This window comes from Zerene cesonia, chromosome 1 (assembly GCF_012273895.1).
Source record: "Zerene cesonia ecotype Mississippi chromosome 1, Zerene_cesonia_1.1, whole genome shotgun sequence".
Taxonomy (NCBI): Eukaryota; Metazoa; Arthropoda; class Insecta; order Lepidoptera; family Pieridae; genus Zerene; species Zerene cesonia.
In genome coordinates, this window is record NC_052102.1 from 5,934,711 (window position 1) to 5,956,063 (window position 21,353).

At 31.6% G+C, this 21,353-nt stretch overlaps 4 protein-coding genes across 6 annotated transcripts in view; 2 read left to right on the forward strand and 2 right to left on the reverse strand.

The window, feature by feature from the left end:
* The window catches only part of LOC119833775 (sodium leak channel non-selective protein), a 16,205-nt gene extending 15,874 nt beyond the window's left edge, over window positions 1-331 (forward strand). The window contains exon 35 of the mRNA XM_038357988.1: window positions 177-331. Within this exon, the coding sequence (XP_038213916.1) occupies window positions 177-331 (155 nt within the window). The remainder of the gene's footprint in view (window positions 1-176) is intronic.
* A 1,721-nt stretch (window positions 332-2,052) lies between these two features.
* LOC119833862 (nucleolar protein 10) lies at window positions 2,053-11,752 on the reverse strand. The gene is made up of 18 exons (XM_038358106.1): window positions 11,553-11,752; window positions 11,167-11,427; window positions 10,811-10,951; window positions 10,146-10,354; window positions 9,438-9,666; window positions 9,130-9,256; window positions 8,195-8,363; window positions 7,852-8,089; window positions 7,577-7,702; window positions 6,875-7,299; window positions 5,276-5,357; window positions 4,934-5,008; window positions 4,355-4,518; window positions 3,547-3,745; window positions 3,268-3,443; window positions 3,003-3,183; window positions 2,711-2,926; window positions 2,053-2,310 (listed from the first exon to the last, which is right to left on the reverse strand). The coding sequence occupies exons 1-18, from the start codon at window positions 11,616-11,618 to the stop codon at window positions 2,068-2,070; spliced, it is 3,327 nt and encodes a 1,108-aa protein (XP_038214034.1). The 5' UTR covers window positions 11,619-11,752; the 3' UTR covers window positions 2,053-2,067.
* Window positions 11,753-12,193: 441 nt separating this feature from the next.
* On the forward strand, window positions 12,194-13,230 carry LOC119840366 (M-phase phosphoprotein 6). Its single transcript, XM_038366956.1, has one exon. The coding sequence runs from the start codon at window positions 12,376-12,378 to the stop codon at window positions 12,775-12,777; it is 402 nt and encodes a 133-aa protein (XP_038222884.1). The 5' UTR covers window positions 12,194-12,375; the 3' UTR covers window positions 12,778-13,230.
* A 64-nt stretch (window positions 13,231-13,294) lies between these two features.
* Window positions 13,295-20,911, reverse strand: LOC119840349 (katanin p80 WD40 repeat-containing subunit B1-like). Of its 3 annotated transcripts, none has more exons than XM_038366936.1 (16): window positions 20,680-20,911; window positions 20,450-20,580; window positions 19,977-20,310; window positions 19,657-19,855; window positions 19,428-19,578; window positions 18,843-19,017; window positions 18,536-18,613; window positions 18,316-18,372; window positions 17,518-17,697; window positions 17,096-17,239; window positions 16,876-16,978; window positions 16,618-16,759; window positions 16,001-16,141; window positions 15,559-15,671; window positions 15,391-15,465; window positions 13,295-15,317 (listed from the first exon to the last, which is right to left on the reverse strand). In XM_038366936.1, the coding sequence occupies exons 1-16, from the start codon at window positions 20,708-20,710 to the stop codon at window positions 15,062-15,064; spliced, it is 2,310 nt and encodes a 769-aa protein (XP_038222864.1). In that variant the 5' UTR covers window positions 20,711-20,911; the 3' UTR covers window positions 13,295-15,061. The 3 variants fall into 3 exon arrangements, with proteins under 3 accessions (XP_038222864.1, XP_038222855.1, XP_038222872.1); XM_038366927.1 differs by having other exon boundaries at window positions 18,479-18,613; XM_038366944.1 differs by lacking the exon at window positions 17,096-17,239 and having other exon boundaries at window positions 18,479-18,613.
* Window positions 20,912-21,353: the final 442 nt, after the last annotated feature.

Consider the following 21,353-nt stretch of genomic DNA (forward strand, 5'->3'; position numbering starts at 1 on the left):
GAACGCAGAAGTAAAATTAGTATAGTAATATAATATTAGTAGTAGCAGTATAATTATCCGGTCGTGACGCCGATGAAGAATCTATCGGGATTTCACATTTACTATTTAGTAGTGGGCGTGGGCTGTGCAATTCGATGCGACGGATTGACCGTAAATGCAATTGCATTGGTTTACAGCGGTGATGAAGAGCAATAGCCGCGTGTGCGGGGGCGCGGGGTTCGGGGGCGCGGGCGCGGGCGCGGGGGCGGGGCCGCGCGAGGTTGCCGCGCTGACGCACGTGGTGGCGTGGTGGCGCGGCGCGGTGGCGGAGCGCGGCGCGCCGGCCGACTAGCCCCGACTGGGCGCGCCGCACAAGCGCCCGTCGGCCGCGCGCACGAGGTCGCCCGCCTCGCTCGCGCCTAGCTTTAGAGCCTTCTAGAATGTTCCACGCCCGCGATCGATGTCACGCTGTGAGTTCTATTGTTTTATATGTCGTCGGATTTAGATATAGGTTTCGTAATTTTATAGCTCCCGTGACGATCGCGTTTCCTGAACGTTGTTGGAATACAGTTTTGTTAATAAATTCATTGTGGGCACTAAATAATTAGACAGATAACAGCAATCGATGTTTCTATACACGAGGTCCGAGACAACCCCGATGACGCCTTAAAATGACTGCGCTCTCTATGTAGTTGTTTGGCAACGCCTGATATAGAGTCAACGTACCAGAATTGACTAAAACGCATTCTTATACCTCAGTCACGATTTCTTCAATTAGTATAAAGGCAAAGTTAAAGTAAACTCTAAAGTCTAAACACATTACCGTAAAACATTGTTTACGATAGCTGGCGGATATAATAAACTTGCCATTGTTTGGTTCTTAATAAATGGTGCTGTTTGTTATTTTATAAATGCACTAATTAGTTGCAGCTAAATAATACATGTTCATTTCTCATCTCAAGTAATAATAAAGTTAATCTTTTCTTATTTTCGCACGTGTTTTTTGCGGCCTATTTCATATTTTTGTGTCCTAATTAATTAATATATATAATGTGTCCTAATTAATAAATAGATAATAGTAGCGCCAAATATAAATTAAGATTCTTTTATATTTACTGAATTTAGTTCTGTTATTTCATAAGTTCTTTGCTGTATAAATAAAAATTATATAATTATAAGATAAAATAACAAAAAATCTGAAGACTCCCAAATATACAGATATACTTGGTAGGGCCACGTGCAATACAACAAGACGATCTAAATAAGCTTGTTCTTTTATGCGTGCCCTGATAACGATAATGTATATGTAACACATTTGAAATACAGCACTAGAACGGAAACGATTCAAATAAAAAATGCAACAGTTTTATGATCTTGCATTTATTTTGCATGCAACGATTTTACGATATCTCATGAGAGACAGTAAATAACAATTAACAAGTAACACAGTCAAAGTTTTATTTTAATGCGAAAATTATTAATTTGATGTTTACATTAAATGTTATATCTGTTGTTATTATTAGTTTTAAGCTGTATGTTAATAATTTGAAAACGTCTCACAAGTATTAGTCAATATTTTAGAGTAAGTACCTAAATATTTTAAAAGTATACCTTATATATTGTTGAAGAAGGTATTTTGTAATTGAAATCTTACTTATTTATGATATAGTCTTAATTATAATGCATGTTTTGTGAAAACAATGAGTGAAACAAACAGATTATGATTGATCGTCATTGTCTCATATGTGTCACTAAATAGTATCCGTTCATATTGTCTATTAAATTTCTATCGCAAATTTACCTCGGTTCCAAGTAATACTTATATATTGTTAGCGTTTACTGTAGCCGATGCATTTGTTTAAATATTTAGTATAGTTTATTATTGTTTGCTGTTCTGATAAATATCATTGCCGTTATTTGATGTTTATAGAAAATTTTATATTAAAATATTCTAAGTGTTATTCCTAGAATTGATGTGCTGTGAAATAAAACGGTTTTAAAAAATTCATGCTATTTATTTAATTCTAAAAATTTTAATAAATTTCATCTTCAATTTTAACTCAATTAAAATTTTCGATTCATGAAAAATTATTGTAAATAATGACACATTCCTAATGCGAATAAAATAATTAATGTCAGGGTCAACAATAAGCAGATATATCGGCCTGCGACTGGGAAGCAAAATAGTTTAGCGCGTAGTTTTAGAGAAGTGGAATACGCCAGTACAGTACTTATATCTTCCTGGGACGTGTCTTGGTGTAGGAACGGGCGAACGCATAGCTCGTGGCCGATTGATTGCGTGCGACGACACTCCGCTGATAGTCTCGCCGCCTGAAAAGATTAGCAATGGTTCATTGACAAATAAAACTATTGAAATTGAAGTGAAGAATCGTTGAAAATACACAACTTAGATGAGACAAGAATTTTATACTTTTAAGCTTTTCAAAAAAACCTAGACAACACACCGACAGATTAACCAAAACCAACAGATATATACATTACTAGCTGCACCCGGCAAACGCTGTTCTGCCTTACTCTTATCGTTTAGTGGTATGAAAAATAGATGTTAGCCGATTCTCAGACCTACCCAATATGCTTACCAAATTTCAGAGGAATCGGTCAAGCCGTTTCGGAGGAGTATAGAGACTAATATTGTGACACGAGAATTTTATATATAAGATATATAAAGGCTATGAATAACTTTACCAAGGAACTCAGTTTAAATAGTTACCTGTATAAATGGTACGACGACAGCAGAAACCCATAATAACTGATTTAATATACTGATTCCAGCAATAGGCTCCGTTCCTGTGTCCACTTTATCTAAATCGAGGAGCCACATTATACCTGACACTGCCCACGATGCATTTACAATTGTAAATAAACATACAGCGGGCGCTAAATCATCGTTCAAGTACTTAAGGAGTTTTCTAAACTCAGATATTTCCTAAAATAAAAAAATATATATATTAATATCTATTGTTTTCAGTATTTACAACTACATTAAAGAAAGTCAAACATACCCTCATCCAATTTAAGGGTGAGATTGTTCTATTAAGGAGACGTTCCTTCAGAAACATCAAATGAGCTTGTAAAAGCTGTGCTTGTAAACAATAACTTGTAATAACTGTCGCTTGAACCATGTCGTGAATCAACGTGCATATGATCAATAGAATTTTTAGCACGAGTATAACGTCGTATGAACTATAAATAAAATTAGGATCATTATACAACGTAGAATAGTATATATAATATACATAATAGTAGTATAAACAATATATTACATACCAATCCTCCATCCACCGAAACATAATAGTTCCTCTGGCCAACATTAAATTGACTGAGCATAGCGACATGCACATCCAAAGCACACTCAAAATAATGAAAAACCATAGCATACGTAATAGACGCTTTGGTTTTGTAGTCGCTGTACCTTGTGGCGCATACGAAGACAGGAGAAAGACCTAAAAAATATACCTGATGTTTTGTAATGATTTCAAAAATTCCTTTTGCTTGAAAAAACATATAGATTGCATTTTATAATAAAATATTAAATGAAAATCTTACTCTTTCCATCAGATTTTGTAATTGTTCATTGTCTGATATCCTAAATAGATAAAGAGCGTAAATAAATCCTAGAAAATGCAATAAACTGGGTCCGATGTATGTAAATGTGACATTTCCGTAACAAACTTGTTTGTAAGTATCGTATTCTGTCGATGTAAGTGTTAAGGGTACAAGTTTATAACAGAAGCCGCGATCTCTTCTGCAATAAAAGAAAATAATCAAATCTAATATGTAGGTGAAGAATTTGTTTGAACACACTAATCTCAATTGAAATTTTGGATAATTTGGTAAATGTTGATCAATGCTTTCAATGTAGAAGCTATAAGCTTATCTCGCTTTGCAGATTTCTTTTATTTCTGTTTTATTCGTTCTTCTCATTAATGTAGTTATATAAATACTGCTCCAATCGATGTTCCCAGTTGTAATTTAGAACTGAACATTCTGCTTTCTCAATAGGATGTATAATCGGCAGATCTTTTATGGTTCTTTGTGTTGTATGAACAAAGCGTCAGGCTAGTACCATTAAAAAAATAAGCTACGGTGGACGACGAAATATCAACCTTTAAGATTTGGAGACTATCGTCTGAATCAGCATTCATTCCAGTTTGGGAAAAAGTAGCACCATCACTTTCCCGCACTAAAATAACTACTGCTGTAAGACGTTACGGTAACCCCAATGAACTATTCCAGCGACCTACTTTAAGCTTTGACGCTGGTCTGTCTCTTGTAAGGCGCTTCTAACTGGATATGCAATGTTTACTAATGGAATAAAAAAATTTTGCTTTAATGTCAAGTCATAATATCTTACCTGAAACATGCCATATATTGTAGAATATATCCCAGACACATAAATACTGCTACTTGTGCAGAGTGAAAATGAGACAAGCAATTTGCATAGCAGGAAGAATTCGAAGCGTCTGCACCAGGCCGTAAACCCATTACAGATAACAGTTTTAAATATGGCAGTAATATCTAGAATTAAATAATTATTTACAAACAATGTGCTTTATTATTATTATTATAACATAAAATTCTTAATAATTAAGTGGCTGCTATGAGGAAACTTTGCAGACATATTGTATTAAGTTTCGACGTAATTTCGTACCGCTTCTGATTTATTTTTGTGAAATATATAAAATGGCTTATATTTATTACATTATACGATACATTTCTTATTCTTTTAGAAATAAATTATCTTGGATTTAATCACTAGTAAAACATTAGTTTATAACGAACTGAATAGCAATATTTAAATCCAACTCAAACTCAATTAAACTAAAAACTAAAATTTAGCTACCTAATTAGATAGTATTAAGTATTTATTATTTGATTGTTTCTTTTTTTAATTTAATCGTTAATAATGTAATAGTCTGTTACATTTACTCACTTTCGATTTACAATAGTGTAAAATTGCTGAAGTACTCATATATTCCGTTTCGGGTGATTCTGTGATTTCCCCTATCTGTAGTTTAAAAAAATGGATAAATTAAATATTCAAAATAATTAAAGGATATAATCACTAATTTGAATTACAAAAGAGTCTTAAAAACAGTATCACCATATTATGAATCTGAGATTTTTATATATTTTCTTTAACTGGAAAACCAACATGAATATCCGGTTATTGAAGCACACACGATATACTCAACACTTTTTTCTGAAAGTGCATACTAGAACGTATAATTGCAACTATATTTTATACGAACAACAACAAAACGTTGGCACTCACATCGACACTGTTTCCATCTACGCTTGATCTCATGGATCGTTCCATAGCTGGCACATCCAATTTCTCGTTGCCCAGTACATGGCTGTCCAGTAGATCGCTAGCTATACGACCGATTAAGTAATTCACATTATCCATTTTATTGCCCATATCTACACATTAATTACTTTGAAAAACATTATTCATACAATAACTTCTTAACGACACTATTAATGTTTATGTTTCTATTATTAATTAAATCAACAATTAAAATGTGTTGCACTACAATTTTAGACGCATACTTACTGCTACTGTAGGAACCATTTTCGTTTTGCATATTTTTATTCAAATCGTGAATCTTCAAAATCTACTGTCCGGTATTATTAACACGAACGAATCATTGCAACCGCTTACCCTCATAATAAAAATAATTATTATGACTTATTAAAAATAAATACGTGTTTACAAATTGCTTGTTGATGGTGAGTGCTAATGAACTGCATTTTAATGCAACTTTTTAGGTATATATGATACTCTCATTATAAAACTGTAACTTATCAGAAATTATCAACATAAATAGAATACACATACATTTATGTTTTTATTTATTGTTGGTAAGCTTATTTGTTGCTTTCTTTCTTAGTCATATTTTAACGATATGTACAACTCTTTAATCTAGTTCCAAAAATTGTATAAAAAAGCAGTAGGCATAGAATACCTACTGAATCCATTAATGCATTACTGTATTTTGGTATTGTGATTTCGATTGTGTGAGAGCTGTTTTGATGTAAGAGATCAGCATCCGATATAGATATTTAGAAAGTAGCTAAGTGAAAAAAACATCATAAAAGTATATTGGTAGTTAATAAGTAGTATTTATCAGACATGTAGGGAAAGTCAGATATATGAACATAATACATATTATATTCCCGGGGTATTCAAGAATAGCCATAAATTCTTACTAGAGCCGAGGGTTTGCCACCAATGTTGAACTGTGATACCCTATGCGTAATAAGTTGATAGCGAGAACTATTTCTTTAGTTTTTTTGTAATTCTCTCTTTGCTCATTTCACATAAAGTAATACGTTATTTATTACAGATGTAGGTGTATTAACAAATGTTATTTAAAATAATTTATCCACATCCTTGTAAAGTACCTACTCTTATACGGAAGTTTGTATCGTAGACATTTCTAGATTTTAAAATGGGATGTGACTACTTTTATTTTATATCCGTTAAAGACATTCTCTTATTAATCATGGGGTTATAACAATCCTTCGATTAATTTTTAACCGATTTTCCTAAAAACGAGAGATGTTCTCAATTCAATTTTTTATATAAATATATTTTCTTGTTCATTACAAGATAATTAAGTTAGTTTTCTATAGGCGAGATTTTGTTTTATAAGAAATTGTTGTCATTTGATCACATTTTAGAATTTAGAGTGGCACTTCCTCCTCGATACCTTTTTTGGTAGAAAAGATTCATTAAATATAAAAATTGTCTTCAGCAAATTATAAATAACTATTTCTTGCTACTAATAGTTATGTCTCAGTGCATGTAAGAAAGTATAAGGAAAACCAAATTAATAATAGCCAAAAGTATAATTACATTCTTTATTACTAAAATCGATTCTTTTTCTTTAAAAATCCAGTTCTTCTAACCAATTGCTTTCTCTCTTCATAGTGTTTCTTCATTTTCTTTTGATTATCTGAAATATTTTTCTTGCCTCTCATAACGAACTTCATTTCTCGATTACCGCCAGTCCCTGATACAATAGTGGACCCTTCTTTATTCAATCGTTCTCCCAAGCTCTTTTTACTAACTTGCATTACACTCTTGATATTAACTGTTTTGGGTGCGTTACTAAACTCGTAAACTTTCTCTTTTCTAGTGTCATCGTCTTCTACTTCATCATCCGGTTGCTTTTTATTCCTTATAATTTTATGTTGCTTTTTAACTTCCTTCACCCACGTTCTGTCATCGTCCGAACTTTCACCACTTGTATCATAGAACTCTGCGTCTGAATCTTTATCTTCAGCGTCGTCCTAAAATAGACAAAATATTATAACCATATTAAGAGTTTTATATAACTCTATAACTTCATAAGAAATCAGATCATATTTGTGGGCAAGATCAAATACGATTGAATCTAAGTAATAGGTAAAATTATTTTTGACGATTAGAAAGCGCCCCTATTAATCAAAAGAGTTTGAGTCTTGTACCCTTCTTTACTGAAAAACACCTACGTTCACTTTGTAGCCTTAATTTAAAATCTATTTGTAATTTTAGTTGATCAAATTATTACTAAATAATTATACAAACCTCCATTTGTTCCACTTCAGCTTGAGGCTTGGGTTTACTTTTGTCCAATCGAGCTAGTACTGGGTTCAATAATCGATATTCTTCAGCACCCTTATCCACTTCAAAGTCCGGATTCTCAAACAATGCCTATCCACAAAATAATTTAAGTTACATTATTTTATTCTTTTTATTTTTTATTCATAAAGGTATTATACAGTTTATATTTCATTAATAATTGCAAAAAAAGCTTTTCCGAATGGCAATTAACTAATGTTATTATAAATCAATAAACTCACCTTAAATCTATCATCTTTCAATAGATTGCCAGTCTGTTTCTTTTTAGGTTTATCACCATTCTCCAACAAACGAGATGCGAGCTCTCTGTTGACTTTCGGCAAATTATCGTCCACTTTAAGTCTTGATGGTCTTTCTTGTTCAATCTTTTCCCTAATTTTTCGTTTCTTATATTCCTCAAATGCAAATGGATCGGCAATTGATTTCGCTCGTTTATACAATCGCACATCGACGAAATATCTAAAATATTATAAATGAATGAATAATCTCATGTATTTATGTTATTATTATTTATATTTTAAATAAAAGATATTTAATTCTTCTTACTATAGTATGAAAACATACCCATGCATATATGCTCTTAAAAGATTTGTTCCTAAGAGATGATCCAAGCCCAAAGATTCAAGTTCTTGTTTAGTGACAAACTTATAGTCGTCATACACTGTTTGTGATGCAGAGCTTTCCATTTCTTCTGTCAGATTATCCAAGAACGCACACCATTTTGGAGCAGGGCCTGTTAACAAAGATGTGGGTTCCTAACATGACTGATTTGGATCAATATTAAAATAGTCTTGCTCACATTTTTGTCAGTCCATTGAACCCAGGTTTTTTTTTACAAACAATTGATTATGTTGAGTTTTTTGGGTTTTTAGGTTTGGTTTGGTAAAAGTAAAGAGTTTTCATAATAAGTAGTGTAACAATACATAATCCAATGTCATTGTCTACTTTCAAATACACACAAAGCTATTGAATACAGTAATATCTGCTAATTATGTATGTTGTCCACATATCTTTATAAGTATACTATTAAAGTTGATCAACATTAACATTTATAGTTAATTTTCACCTGATCAGCATTTTAAATATACAAGTGTCATAAAATTTACAAAATTATATGAAGCAGCTGTCTGTTCTGGCTGTACCTATTGTAAATACATAGCCAAAGGATTATGGATCCTACAATAATTTTTTTTTTTTTTGTAAAATGGTCAAGTAGTTAAGTTGTGTTCAAACAAACTATTCAGCTTAATATTTATTACTAGCTGCGCCCCGCGGTTTCACCCGCGTAAGTCTGTATCCCGTAGGAATATCGGGATAAAAAGTTGCCCATATGTTATTCCAGTTATCCAGCTGTCTACGTACCAAATTTCATTGCAATTGGTTCAGTAGTTTTTACGTGAAAGAGTAACAAACATCCATACATCCATACAAACTTTCGCATTTATAATATTAATAGGATATAGTAATTAATGATTGATCATATTTCAATTAGCGCATACCTAATGAGGGTACATAATAAACTTGCATTTTTTGGTCCTCAACTGCCATCATGCAAAGTCCTGTATTTGGTATTACACATAGATCATTGAAATCAACAGATGATTCAATATTGGTATATTGTTTGCCCTAAAAAGAAACAGCAATTAATTATTCACTAGAAAAAGCAATAGATTGTAAATTTAAATATATCTCAAAATTAAAGGTCACAAAAAGCTGACAACCAACTTGCTCATGAATGAAATTTAAGATAAAATATTATAACAAGTGAAATCACTAAGCAATATACACTACCCTGCAAATAACTTACTGTATTTTTGTCCCATATTTTCACAACATTAGCATCCATTGAGTAAACGTAATTCATTTGTTGGTGGAATTCAATTTTTTTGATGGGAATTTCATTCATATGGTCTTTTACTAATAATGGTTTGCTAGATCTTATATCATACAGCAAAACATGGCCTGATGAAGTACCCACACCCATTTGCAGTGCACCATTGAATTTTAAAGCAGTTATAGATGGCATGATAGAGTTTCTGTAATAAAAGACCAGATATCAATATTTCAAATGCTGGCTTAATTTCTTTTTATTGAACTCAACTGAATATCTCAACAACAAAAATGGTTGCCTGTAAAGTCGGTTTTACGGGCGAAGATTTTACGTGACAACGTCTTTTTCTCGGTAGAATATTTATTGATATGAATATTATTAAATTGCACAATAGGAACAAGGAATTGAATGAAAATAAGAATTGCACAAATTTTAACTATAGAAAATATATTTTGTTTACTAAAAAGACAGAGACAGAGACACAAGCACGCGCCGATTCAATGCGCCTAATTCTCTAGTGCTGCGCGCGCGGCGGACCGATCATAGTTCGGTGACTCATCGTAACGTTACCGGGCGTTACACTTTTTCATGAGTGACTCCGAGCCGCAACCTAATTTAAGACGTTGTCACGTCAAAATCTCTCAAGTACCACATAAGAACATAAAAACAATATTTTCAAAGTACCTATAATTAACATCTGAGCAATGTAAAGCACAATCTAATACCCCTTGTTTAGATTTTGTACGAGGGTCCCACGCTTCAACATGACCACTTTCGGAACCAAATACTAATAAGCCATGTTCCTCATTTACACTGCAACAATTAATTTCAGTCGCCTTGGTGACATAAGGGGCCAAGAACTGTCCTAATTCTAAATTTAATCTGTAGACTTCCTGAAAACCATAACACATTTTTAATAAAATTTAACAATTTTATTAAATACTAGATATAATATAATTTTAGCTTACTCGAGACTTCATGGTACATGGAACGTTCAGAACAATGAAATTTTTAATAATAATATAGAAATCCTATGAATAAACTCACAAAGTTAGAAATTAATTTCTAATATAGATCTATCAACAGGTAAATTTTTGTTAAAATCTGCCCAGGAACTTTTCATATTATTCATAAACATACAAACAGATCAACATAAAAAAATCTAATCATTGCTTTGGGGTCTGAAACTCATACTCATCCTCATATTGCAATCAACTTTAAAAAAATATATTTAATGTGAAGATGTCTGGTTAGTTTTATTATATGTACACATAGATTAAAATATTTGTAGCGATAGACTAGTTCTGTAAATAATTTAAATTTTAATTTACAATAAAAACTATACTTACACTTGAAGCTCCAACAACAATAAGGTCACAAGAGGGACGATGATAGGTCATATCTCTACCAAAGTGAGGCACTCTCAATCTATAATGCCTCCCATGTCCCACATGAAACTCCACATAGCGATCACATTGAAGAAACACTATCTGAAAATATCCATGACGATGGTATTTTCACCTAGTTTTATTATTAAATTTACTAAGATAATTCTCTTTTTTTTTTAATCTCATTTAATGACAGCAGCATGAGTACTATTTGCATTGATATATTGTTTTGGTAGTGTGTATGTAATACATATATTCATAAATTATTCTTTAAGTAGATACATCATTATAACTACATATATTATGACTATTCTCACCTTTGTATAATCTTCACTAAGTATTTCAAAAGTAACAACTTCTGAATCCAAACATCTTTCAAATTTCAAAGATAAATTGTTGACATCAAAACATTTAACCCTGGGTTTATAAATGCCAGTAGCCATAATATACTGTCCATCTTTCGAGGCTCGTATACTAGTACTCACACCTGGCATATCAAACTCTTGGATAAGTTCAATTCTTCTACGAAGATCAACATTCTTTTTTAATAGCGCTCGTTTCTTCCTTTCTGTTAACCACTGTAAATAATTAACATCTTTGAGATGAAATAAAGATTTGAAACTTAAATAGATAAATAAGATAGATAATAAAGTAAATTACTACTCATTTGTTTTATAATTATTTTTAAAGAAATAGAACTTACATCGGGTAACGATTTTCCAGCACTCAGATTATAAATCTTAACATTATCAATTTCTGATACTTGCATTTTATAAGATTTAAAGGTATATTATTTATTCAAAACTCCTCAGCGCTATCTTTTCAATTAAATTACAATACAGAACATTTTCAAACATCTTCAACAAGCATGGCCCATGTGTTTTCATATACTGTCAAATGTCAACTGTTTTTTTTTTTTTTTTTTCCTTTATGGCAATAAGTTTTAACTATTTGCCAGTGTCTGTCAACTGTTAACTGTCGTCATTGTATTGTCAACACTTAACAACAGCATATCTTTGTTTATGGTAGTAGCTCTATCGTCAAGAAACATTGGTTATGGAAAAGTGCAACACACTAAACGGATGATGATGATGATGATGCATCATACAATCAAAATGCCGCATAGGAATCGTAGAATAAATGTAATCGTTATAATACAGGTACTTATCTGAGTATAAGTTTTATTGTATTAGTTAGTAGTTAGATATTCCTTTTTGACATTTGAGGTTTCGTCAAAATCTTCTTTTTTATTAAATGGCAACTCCCGATTCCAATGAGGACGGATTCTGTCAGTATATAAGTGTATAATCTATGGATTCTGTCATCAAAATAAATTGTCAAAACTCAAAAGTCAAAACACATTACTTATTACACAATCCGCGTCATATCCCCGTGTTTTGGTAATAACACGTTCTAAAGCATTCATGTTATAATCAATAAATTGTCGCAAATATTTCTTAATTATTTTCTCTCAATTTAGAAGAGTAAAATCGAATCAATCGTATTTTATGAGAAATTAAATAAAAATGGCAGCGATGAAAAAACCAACATTACCGAAATCTGTGTTAGATATGAAATTTATGAAAAAGACTAAGGATAGATTACAAAAAGAGTTGGAAAACGTTGAAGATCACGAGAGCTTATACGCGAATGTAATTACAAATGAAATGAAGCATGCCTCCGGAAATTATATAGCAGAATCTAGTTTTATATTTTGCGAGGATCTTTTAGAGGGAAGGTTATCCTTTAAAGGCATGAATCCTGAAATAGAAAGACTCATGGAGCTGGAGAAAAAGCCTGATATCGATGATGAGGAGGATATGAAAAAAGATGTATCTGATGAACTTTTGGCTAAAAAAATGAATAAATTTAATAGAAAAAGGAATTCAAGTCCCAGTAAATACAGTATTGGTAAGAAGAAAAAGTAAATGATATATTAACTCAAATAGAATTGAATTTTAACCTTTTAAAGCTAATCTTTGATAAATCTACAATTACTGTGTTGAGTGAGGTATTTTATTTAGTTTATCTATGTGATAGTTATAAAATAAAACCTATGGCAGGTTTAAATCACATTTATTTTATTACAACATAATGTTATATACAAAGTATATCAGTCTATTATAAAACAATTTTCTGCAAGTGTTAATCTTATAAGAAAATCTCAAGCATGAATGTTTTACCTTCAGTTTTAACTCTTAAAAAGGAATTAAACTATTTCTATCAAACATAAAAATGTAACTGTAATGTTTTCTTGTTTTATGTAATAACAATAAGAACATTGAACTGAAATATACATCCTATAATAAGAATGTTAAAATAATGCATAGATTTAGTACTTCCTACTTCAATTGTTTAAAACTAGATACACAAAACTGTACCAAAAATCCTACAATATGGTTGTCAATATGTTGAGAGCAATAAAATAGTAAAATCTGATTAATGATAGTATAATAATATATGTTATAGATAAAGCCTGTTTTCCGTTATCATGAATTTTCCTAGTCAGAACTATAAATGAATGCCTTTGTTACAATTAGTTACAACTAGACAAAATGGGTCAAGTAGAATTAACTAAGGTTTTATTTTGGTTCATATTTTTGACTGACCATTATTGTTTGACTGAACAATGCCCTAGAGTCATCTCTCGTTGTATGTCATACTTGTAAAAGTTACTAGTTCTACAAAGGAAACTGTGTTCTAGCAGTAAACGGGCTTTAACAATAACAAATATAACAAAATAAATCAAACCTTATTGCCATGTGTTTTAATCAGATTCACAGAGCATCAAAAGTCCATCCAGAACTGGACAGAACTTTTGCCGAGGTCATATTTGTCTCCAATTGTGTATCTAATTGCCATTAATGATTAAGGTTTATGTACTCACTGATTTCTGTTTTATTATAAGCATTAGTCTACCTAGATGTATAATTAAGGTAGCTGCTCATAGCATGGTGTTATGTTTTAATTTTTAGATCTAGATGCAGTTGACCACCTTTTATTGGATTCTGTTCACAAAGAGCACAGCAAACTTGTACATCATGGTTGTAGATAATGTGCACCTCTTTAAATTCCATTTGCTAGCATGTCTTTGTGAACTGATTGGCATATTAAATTTATATATTTTGTAATTATTATAAATGTATATAATTTGTAATTATTATTTGTTATTTTAATATATTATTGTAGGATTTAACAATGTAACTTTCTTATAAAATTATTTTAATACTTGAACATATTTTTCACTGCCAACCAAGCCAAGCTATGTGAATAATTAATATTGTTTATTAATTTAATAAGATGTGTTTAAATTTACCTTAAAATTACATTAAAATACAGTTTAATTAACTAGTAATAGTAAAAACATATGATAGTATTAAAAAATTGCATTTTAAATACTTTTATTGTTAATGTGGTAAAAAGAACTAATCCTTCCTACTCTTTTAAATTAAATAATATTTACACCCATGTATGGAATCAAAAGTTTATTGTATGGATTTTTAAAAAATGAAAATTAAGCACTTTGTACTGTAAAATTTTGAATGAACATCAATTTATGACTTTTGAAATTGTGTAAACAAATTTTAAAAGAGATGAGATCCTAGATCTTAAATGCTTTATAAGTAAATCGCTAATAAGGCCTCAAGTTGAATATTTAGATATTATTTTCACTCCTTTAGAATAAATGTTTTTTGCACAAATTAAATTTGAAAGTCTATGTACACCACAACATATCTAATAAAAATTATGATTTTGCATACATATCCCGATTTTATCTTATTTTAAGGAAAGTTTTTTTTAATAATATTAAAATCAAGTGTTAATTTATATGTCAAGGTATTACATTTACCAAACTCTTCTAAATTACTATAGTACCATTAATTTAATAACCATTTTAATTGCTTTGTGAATTCAAGGGTGTCCTTGTACAAACTACATGTGATTACCCATACACATGTTGTGTATAATTTTGAATCTTCTTTATATTAAGAACACATCAGCTGTTCTTTGAGTTAATTCATAAATTAAAATATAATCATAATTTACAATCAGTGCCAAAACTACGCTTAGAAGAAAATATTTTGTATGTTCCCACTTCATCATGTAACAACCCAGTTTTTATTGATCTCACATTAACACAATCAAGTTATAACTTATTAGATGTCGTGTGCATAGACTTCAAAGCGTATATTTATTTTACAATATATTCTATCAATCGAGGCCTTGTTGCATCAAAGTATGCAAATCACGGAAAGCAGCACCTAGTCGACCTTGTAGTGTTTGTCGCTTGAGCAAAAAGGCTCGAATATCAAGTAGAAGCTGGTGGATTTGAGCACATTTAGCATAGCGTTCCTCTCGAGGGATGTCGACGCCAAGTGTGCGAACTGGTGCGCTGACATTAGCGCGAACCACCGATGAAAAGTTTCTTACTATCAACCGCAAGGCATTGCATCCACATTGCATGTATCTAAAAAAAAATTCTATTAGCGTGATTTTTGACAAAAATGTTTTTTAAAGTTCAAAATATATGAGATACTTACGATTCATATTTACTTTGCAATAACTCATAAATCTTAGGCAGCATTAGTAGGCATATATCTAAATTCCATAATGACCTGAAGAGAATAAACATATACGATTAATTTAGGAAATTTACCTTTTGTTTCCTCAGAAAACATTTGGTTAACTATATTATAGTGAACACTCACGGTCGATGCGCCATTACGTTTAGAATATCCAGTATCACAGATGCGTCTTCTAAAGCGATGACGGATTCCAATGCTGATTTCAGACTTTTATTTACTCGAACGGAGTGGAATATCTGAAATTGTATATATTGTTTTATTATATGAAGTGATGAGATAGGCAATTTGTATGGCGACTTGGCTGTTGTGCGATTACTTTTATTAGTATTTTGATGCATGCGAGCAAAACCATATACAATTATGAAAGAAAAGAAACAAGCCTACTTATTATTATTGTTTTTTTTTCAAAAGCAAAGACTAAAAAGCATCTCTCTAATATGATTACCTATGAAATAATGTAAGCACGATATGAAAGCTGTACTTAATTATATGGCAACCCATTGTACTCATAGTAGGTGCCGGGTGGCATAACTGCTGAAATGATATATCAGTGCGAGCCATTTACCTGCAACGCCCTCTGGCGGGCCGCGAGCACGGCCATCATGGAGTCGTGGCCGCGCATCATGACGCCGAGCACCTCCTGCTCGCTCGGCTCCGCGCCCGCACCGCGCCCGCCGCGCCTCACCCCGCACGCGGTCAGACCGCGCTACACACAACAACCATATTATAGCCCATATTGTAAACTAATATTATAAACATAATATTTCACTCTATTGTCACCATTAGACAGCTGCATCTTTACTGAGTGACAACGGCTTATATTAATTTCATTTTCAAAAATATGATATATACTAATTTCTATACTCTATGAATATCTCTCTAGATGTTAAAACTAAAAAAAATATTTCGATACAGGAAAGGAGATAATAAATTATGTGATTTCAAATAATTTATTGACTATAACCACTATAAGTATAGGATTTGTTTAGATTTTTTTCTGCTAAAAAATCTTTTAATCACTATCACTTAGAAGCGGCATGGCATATGTATATTTCTTTTACATCAGGTTATCATGATGAGATCGGGGCGAGCGATAAAAAATTGCTTTATTGATAATTTATATTTTTTATATTTTCACTATTCTTATATACTATTATTACAACTACAATAATTCGTACTTACAGGCACAAAGTCATCAAGATCCAATCCAACAGGTTTGTCAATGGATAATGGTACAAATTCTGGTTCAGGATCCCTTTCCACTGCAGTTTCTACACTTCTATTAATTGTCACACGCTCGCGAGCTACAGCATCAACTCTGGTTCTTAAATAATAATAATAGAAAAAACAATTGAGAATTCATTATAATTTATATCAAAATTGGCTATGAAATATATATATATACAGACTTATTTATTAGTTCAGGACTTTGATATTTACCTGGAATTTTGACTAGACGCTCTTGTGAATGACAATGATCTTGGACCTAAAGAAGTTGGTCCCAGTGATATTTCACTATTACTCTGTCGCAGATTAGTTCCAGCTGTAAATAAATAAATTGCAATTTAATTTTAGCACATAAAACGCGCGATTTTTTTATAAAAACAGAAATATAACATTTTAAATACTTATCGGCAAAAGCAAATAAATGCTAACTTACATATGTTGGTACTTGATTTTGTTTCTTTATATGAGTTATGCCTGTTTAAAGTTGGTGTTGGTATAGTGTTTACACTAAAGTCATTTATTGTTGTTGTTTGAACACTTGTTAGTAAGCTTTCGTCCTTATTGCTGTCTATTATACCTGCCAACCAAATTGAAGCGTTAGTTTAAGCAGATGCAGTTTACATTAATGATGATATGATTTAATTTAAATTAGATTAAATTAATACTTATATTTTATATTGTTTGCTACTTTATGTACAATAAATATTAGTTAATGTAAATATTTAGCATATTATAAGTGTACTTTTTAAAATAACCTAACTTTTATCCACCATTAATTGATAAAACAAAAGCTCACACTTAATGTAAACACATAGATACATAAACATGGGACACCTCATTAATTATTATACTTACGCGGGAATTCAGTTCTCTTCTCAAGAACCACATAGTGTTCTTTAGGGGTGGGTATACGTGAGCAGTGTTCCGGTCTCTGTCTCTGCGGCGGCGAGGGCTGCGGCGGAGGGCGCGGAGGTTCATCCAGCATCAGGTCACGGAGAGACGTACTGACCGAGCCTTCTAGCTTGCATTCATGTGCTAAGGATATGTTGGATACGTAAATGGATACGATCATCGTTTCAGAGATCGTGATCATTGGAGTAACTGATGAGTCCAAATATAGTCAATTAAAAAACTATTATTCTCTAAACGGTCTCGGTCTCGGTCGCGCTGCGCCGTGATTTTATAACACGATAACACATTTATAAACCGATTCCAGGGCGTGACTTAACAGAAATGGTAAATATAACATCGAAACATGTTTTCCGCGGCACATGGATAACATACCCGAGTTTGCATACGGGTAGGAAAATCAACGCATAAAATATTAGTGGACATGAACCGAGACATCATTCTGAAGCAAGCGGTGATAATCCTATTTGGAATTGTTTGTGGCTTTACCACATGGAATGGAATGGAATTCAGAAAATACTATCCTTTTTAAGAAATGAATCCCACTATATATTATGTATATGTATATTATTAATAAACATAACCATAACATTAACTTTCAATTTAAAACATTATTTTTGTTGCAATTTAACTTGTTTACATGTTTCAAGATTCAGTGTACTTTAAAGATTTTAATATCTAAGTTAATTTCATTTTAAGTTGTACTAACGTGATTCATTGATATTTATCATCATCATTACTTACATGTGACAGAAAAGTCTTCCGATGATAAACTTGTAGCGGGAGGTGGGGTACGAGTCACTGAAAATAATTTTGTTTATTATTGTTACAATATTTTATTTCTTTACTACAAACAAATTTTCAATATTTGGGGACACCAGTTCTGGTTTATTTCAAAACTACTCACATGCTCTAGAGGGTCGAAATATTTCAGTGTAGTCATTAATATTTGATATAATGGCACCTGAGTCCTCGTCTGCTTCTGTCCCTGAAGTGGATTCTTCCGCTGTCTTCTCATCAAGAAGTGTTGGTCTATGAAGAACTGTAACCAAGTGCAACTAGTTTTTATTGCATTTATAAAATACAATTGAATGTATAAAATTAATATCACAAGTATATCATACTTTGTTGACAACTAAAATGAGATAATTTATTTCATTAAGTACAGAATTAAAAAAATTAAAAATGTTTAACATCATAACTTAGATTGTTATGATAAATGTGTGGAATGTCAATGAAATCAAGGTCCTTTTTATTCATTGTGTGCTTACCTTCTTTAGCAGGTTTTTCTTTTGAAAAACTCTTTCGGACCGTGTGACCCTTTTGGAATGGTGAAAGATCTCTGACAACTGTTGGTGCAGCTGGCGGTGGACCACCAAATGGATGCACTTTATTGAGATCAACCACTGACAACACCACATATGTAGAATGAAATGAGCCTGCAATCTGAAAGAAATTGATATGTGGCAGATTCATAACTTATAATGTTCATACACTTCATAATTTATCTTTTTATATTAAATGTGTTGAATTTTTAGTTTCAAAATACTATTACTGAATTATGGTCATCAATGGAGAGGTCAGGCATTGCCATGGTATGGCAAAAAGGTTTGTAAATGTCACAATCAAATTTCTGTTCTTGAAATACTTTTGAATTTCAAATTTTTTATATTTTATCTTTTATCTTTCTCTTAGTTGACAATAATATTATAGGAAATCACGATGGGTGGATACTTTTCCCGCTCTTATATGAATGTTTAAATTAAAAATAAAATATTAAGCATTTATAATATTTAATTTATAAAGTAAAAGTATTAAGACAGCCAGTATTGTTTAAAGTGTTGTATAAAACTTACCAGTTGTGTTTGAGCAACTGTCATATCATGTATTTGTCCCCAATGACCAGCAACTGTGTCTAAAACCCTTGCTGGTTCCCAACCAATGACATGCAACCCATCATTTCCACATCCCAAGAGTGTTGCACCATCATCACTAAATGCCATATGCCTAGAAAAGTTTATTACAATTTAGAAAACTATTTACAATAACTTTAACAACTATTAACATTATCATAATTTTACGAACCTTATAGAGGTGTTTTCCTTTTCAAATTTGGACACTAATTGAAATTTCTCCATATCCCAAAAATTAACTGTCCTGTCAGTACCACAACTACCCAGAAGAAACTCATGTGGGTGGAACTTTACACATGTTACAGCTGATGTGTGTTCCACAAACTCTTGCAACACTTTACCTATTCTTACATCCCAAACTTTCACCAACCCTAATAAAGAAATTTTTAAACACCAGAATTTAGTTTGATATTGTATTTTTTAATTATATTTAACATGATTTACTTAGATAGCATCTATAGTGTACATATGTAAAATTATAAAATATCTCACCATCTTCACATGCTGATGCTATCCACTGTCCATCAGGACTAAATTGAAGACTATTTACAGCTAGCCGGTGACTTGAGTAAGTGACAATACATCCTCTTTTTCTAGTATCCCATAATTTTATATTACTATCACAAGATCCTGTAGTTAAGTAATCTCCATATGGGTGAAAATCCATGCACTTAATAGCTCCTTTATGTCCTGTAAAAGTTCGTAACAATTTTGCAGCTTCTAAATCCCATATCTTTAGAGCACCTGTTTGTGAACCAGCACATACCAAATCCTCTGAATGTCCAAAACAAACACATTCAACAGGAGTAGTATGCCCACTTAAACTCTGAAAAAATTAATTAATAGAAATAAGAGTTTATATAAGTCCGAATGTTATTTATTAATTTATTACAATAGAAATAAGTATTTTTATAGAACAATCCTTATATCACTTTAATTAAAAATATTAACAACTATTTACAAACCATCAAACAGCCTTGTCTTCCTATAGCCCACAAGTTAACTTTTTTGTCATCACCTCCAGTAGCCAACACCTGATTTGATTTGTGACCCATGGCCAAGCAGTTGACATTTGCTTTGTGGGCAACAAATTCTTCTAGAAATTGATTAAGACATAAATCAGGTTTAAATTATTACTACTTATTCTATTACTATAAGAATATTTTAACTTATTTATCTAAAGAACAAAACTTACGAAGTTTCCATGACCGTCTTAATGTATCCATTTTTCATATAGCATTCCTTGTACGTGATAGTAACCTTATTTGGATATCACTTTAAATCTTGCTGAAATCAACTTTTACTTCATATTCACTCTACTATTTCCCGTAACTTATTACTTATAGAAAAATCCTGTGTATCGTGTCTACAATTTAAAACTTAAACTAGAAAATTTTTCGTTCCAATAGCAAAAATAATAGATGATATTTTGACAGCTAATAAGTTTGAAATTCTTGTTTCTTTATTGTCAATGTCAAGCAATAGAAGCTGCAGGCATATACAATATGTGTATAATCTATGAGCAGTACGTAAAATTATGGTACCTGTTTTATTTATAGTTCATTTCCCCAGAGTTGGCGAAAATATCGTTTCACAGTGTGTGTCAAGTATGGTGCTAATTCATTTATTTTACGCAAGACTATCAAAAAATAAAACCATAATATTACTCTATTATGCACAAAGGTTTGCTATCAGCTTTTGAGCATCCTAAATCCAGTTCTTAGAGTTTAGGTGGTATGTTACGGTTTTGTATCAGCTGCCAAAGTAAATGATTGCTTTTATGTTATTTAAATATAATATGAATTTAATGCAGACACAGTAATTTTTACTGTTTTATTATACGTATATAAACGGGGAAACAACATGACC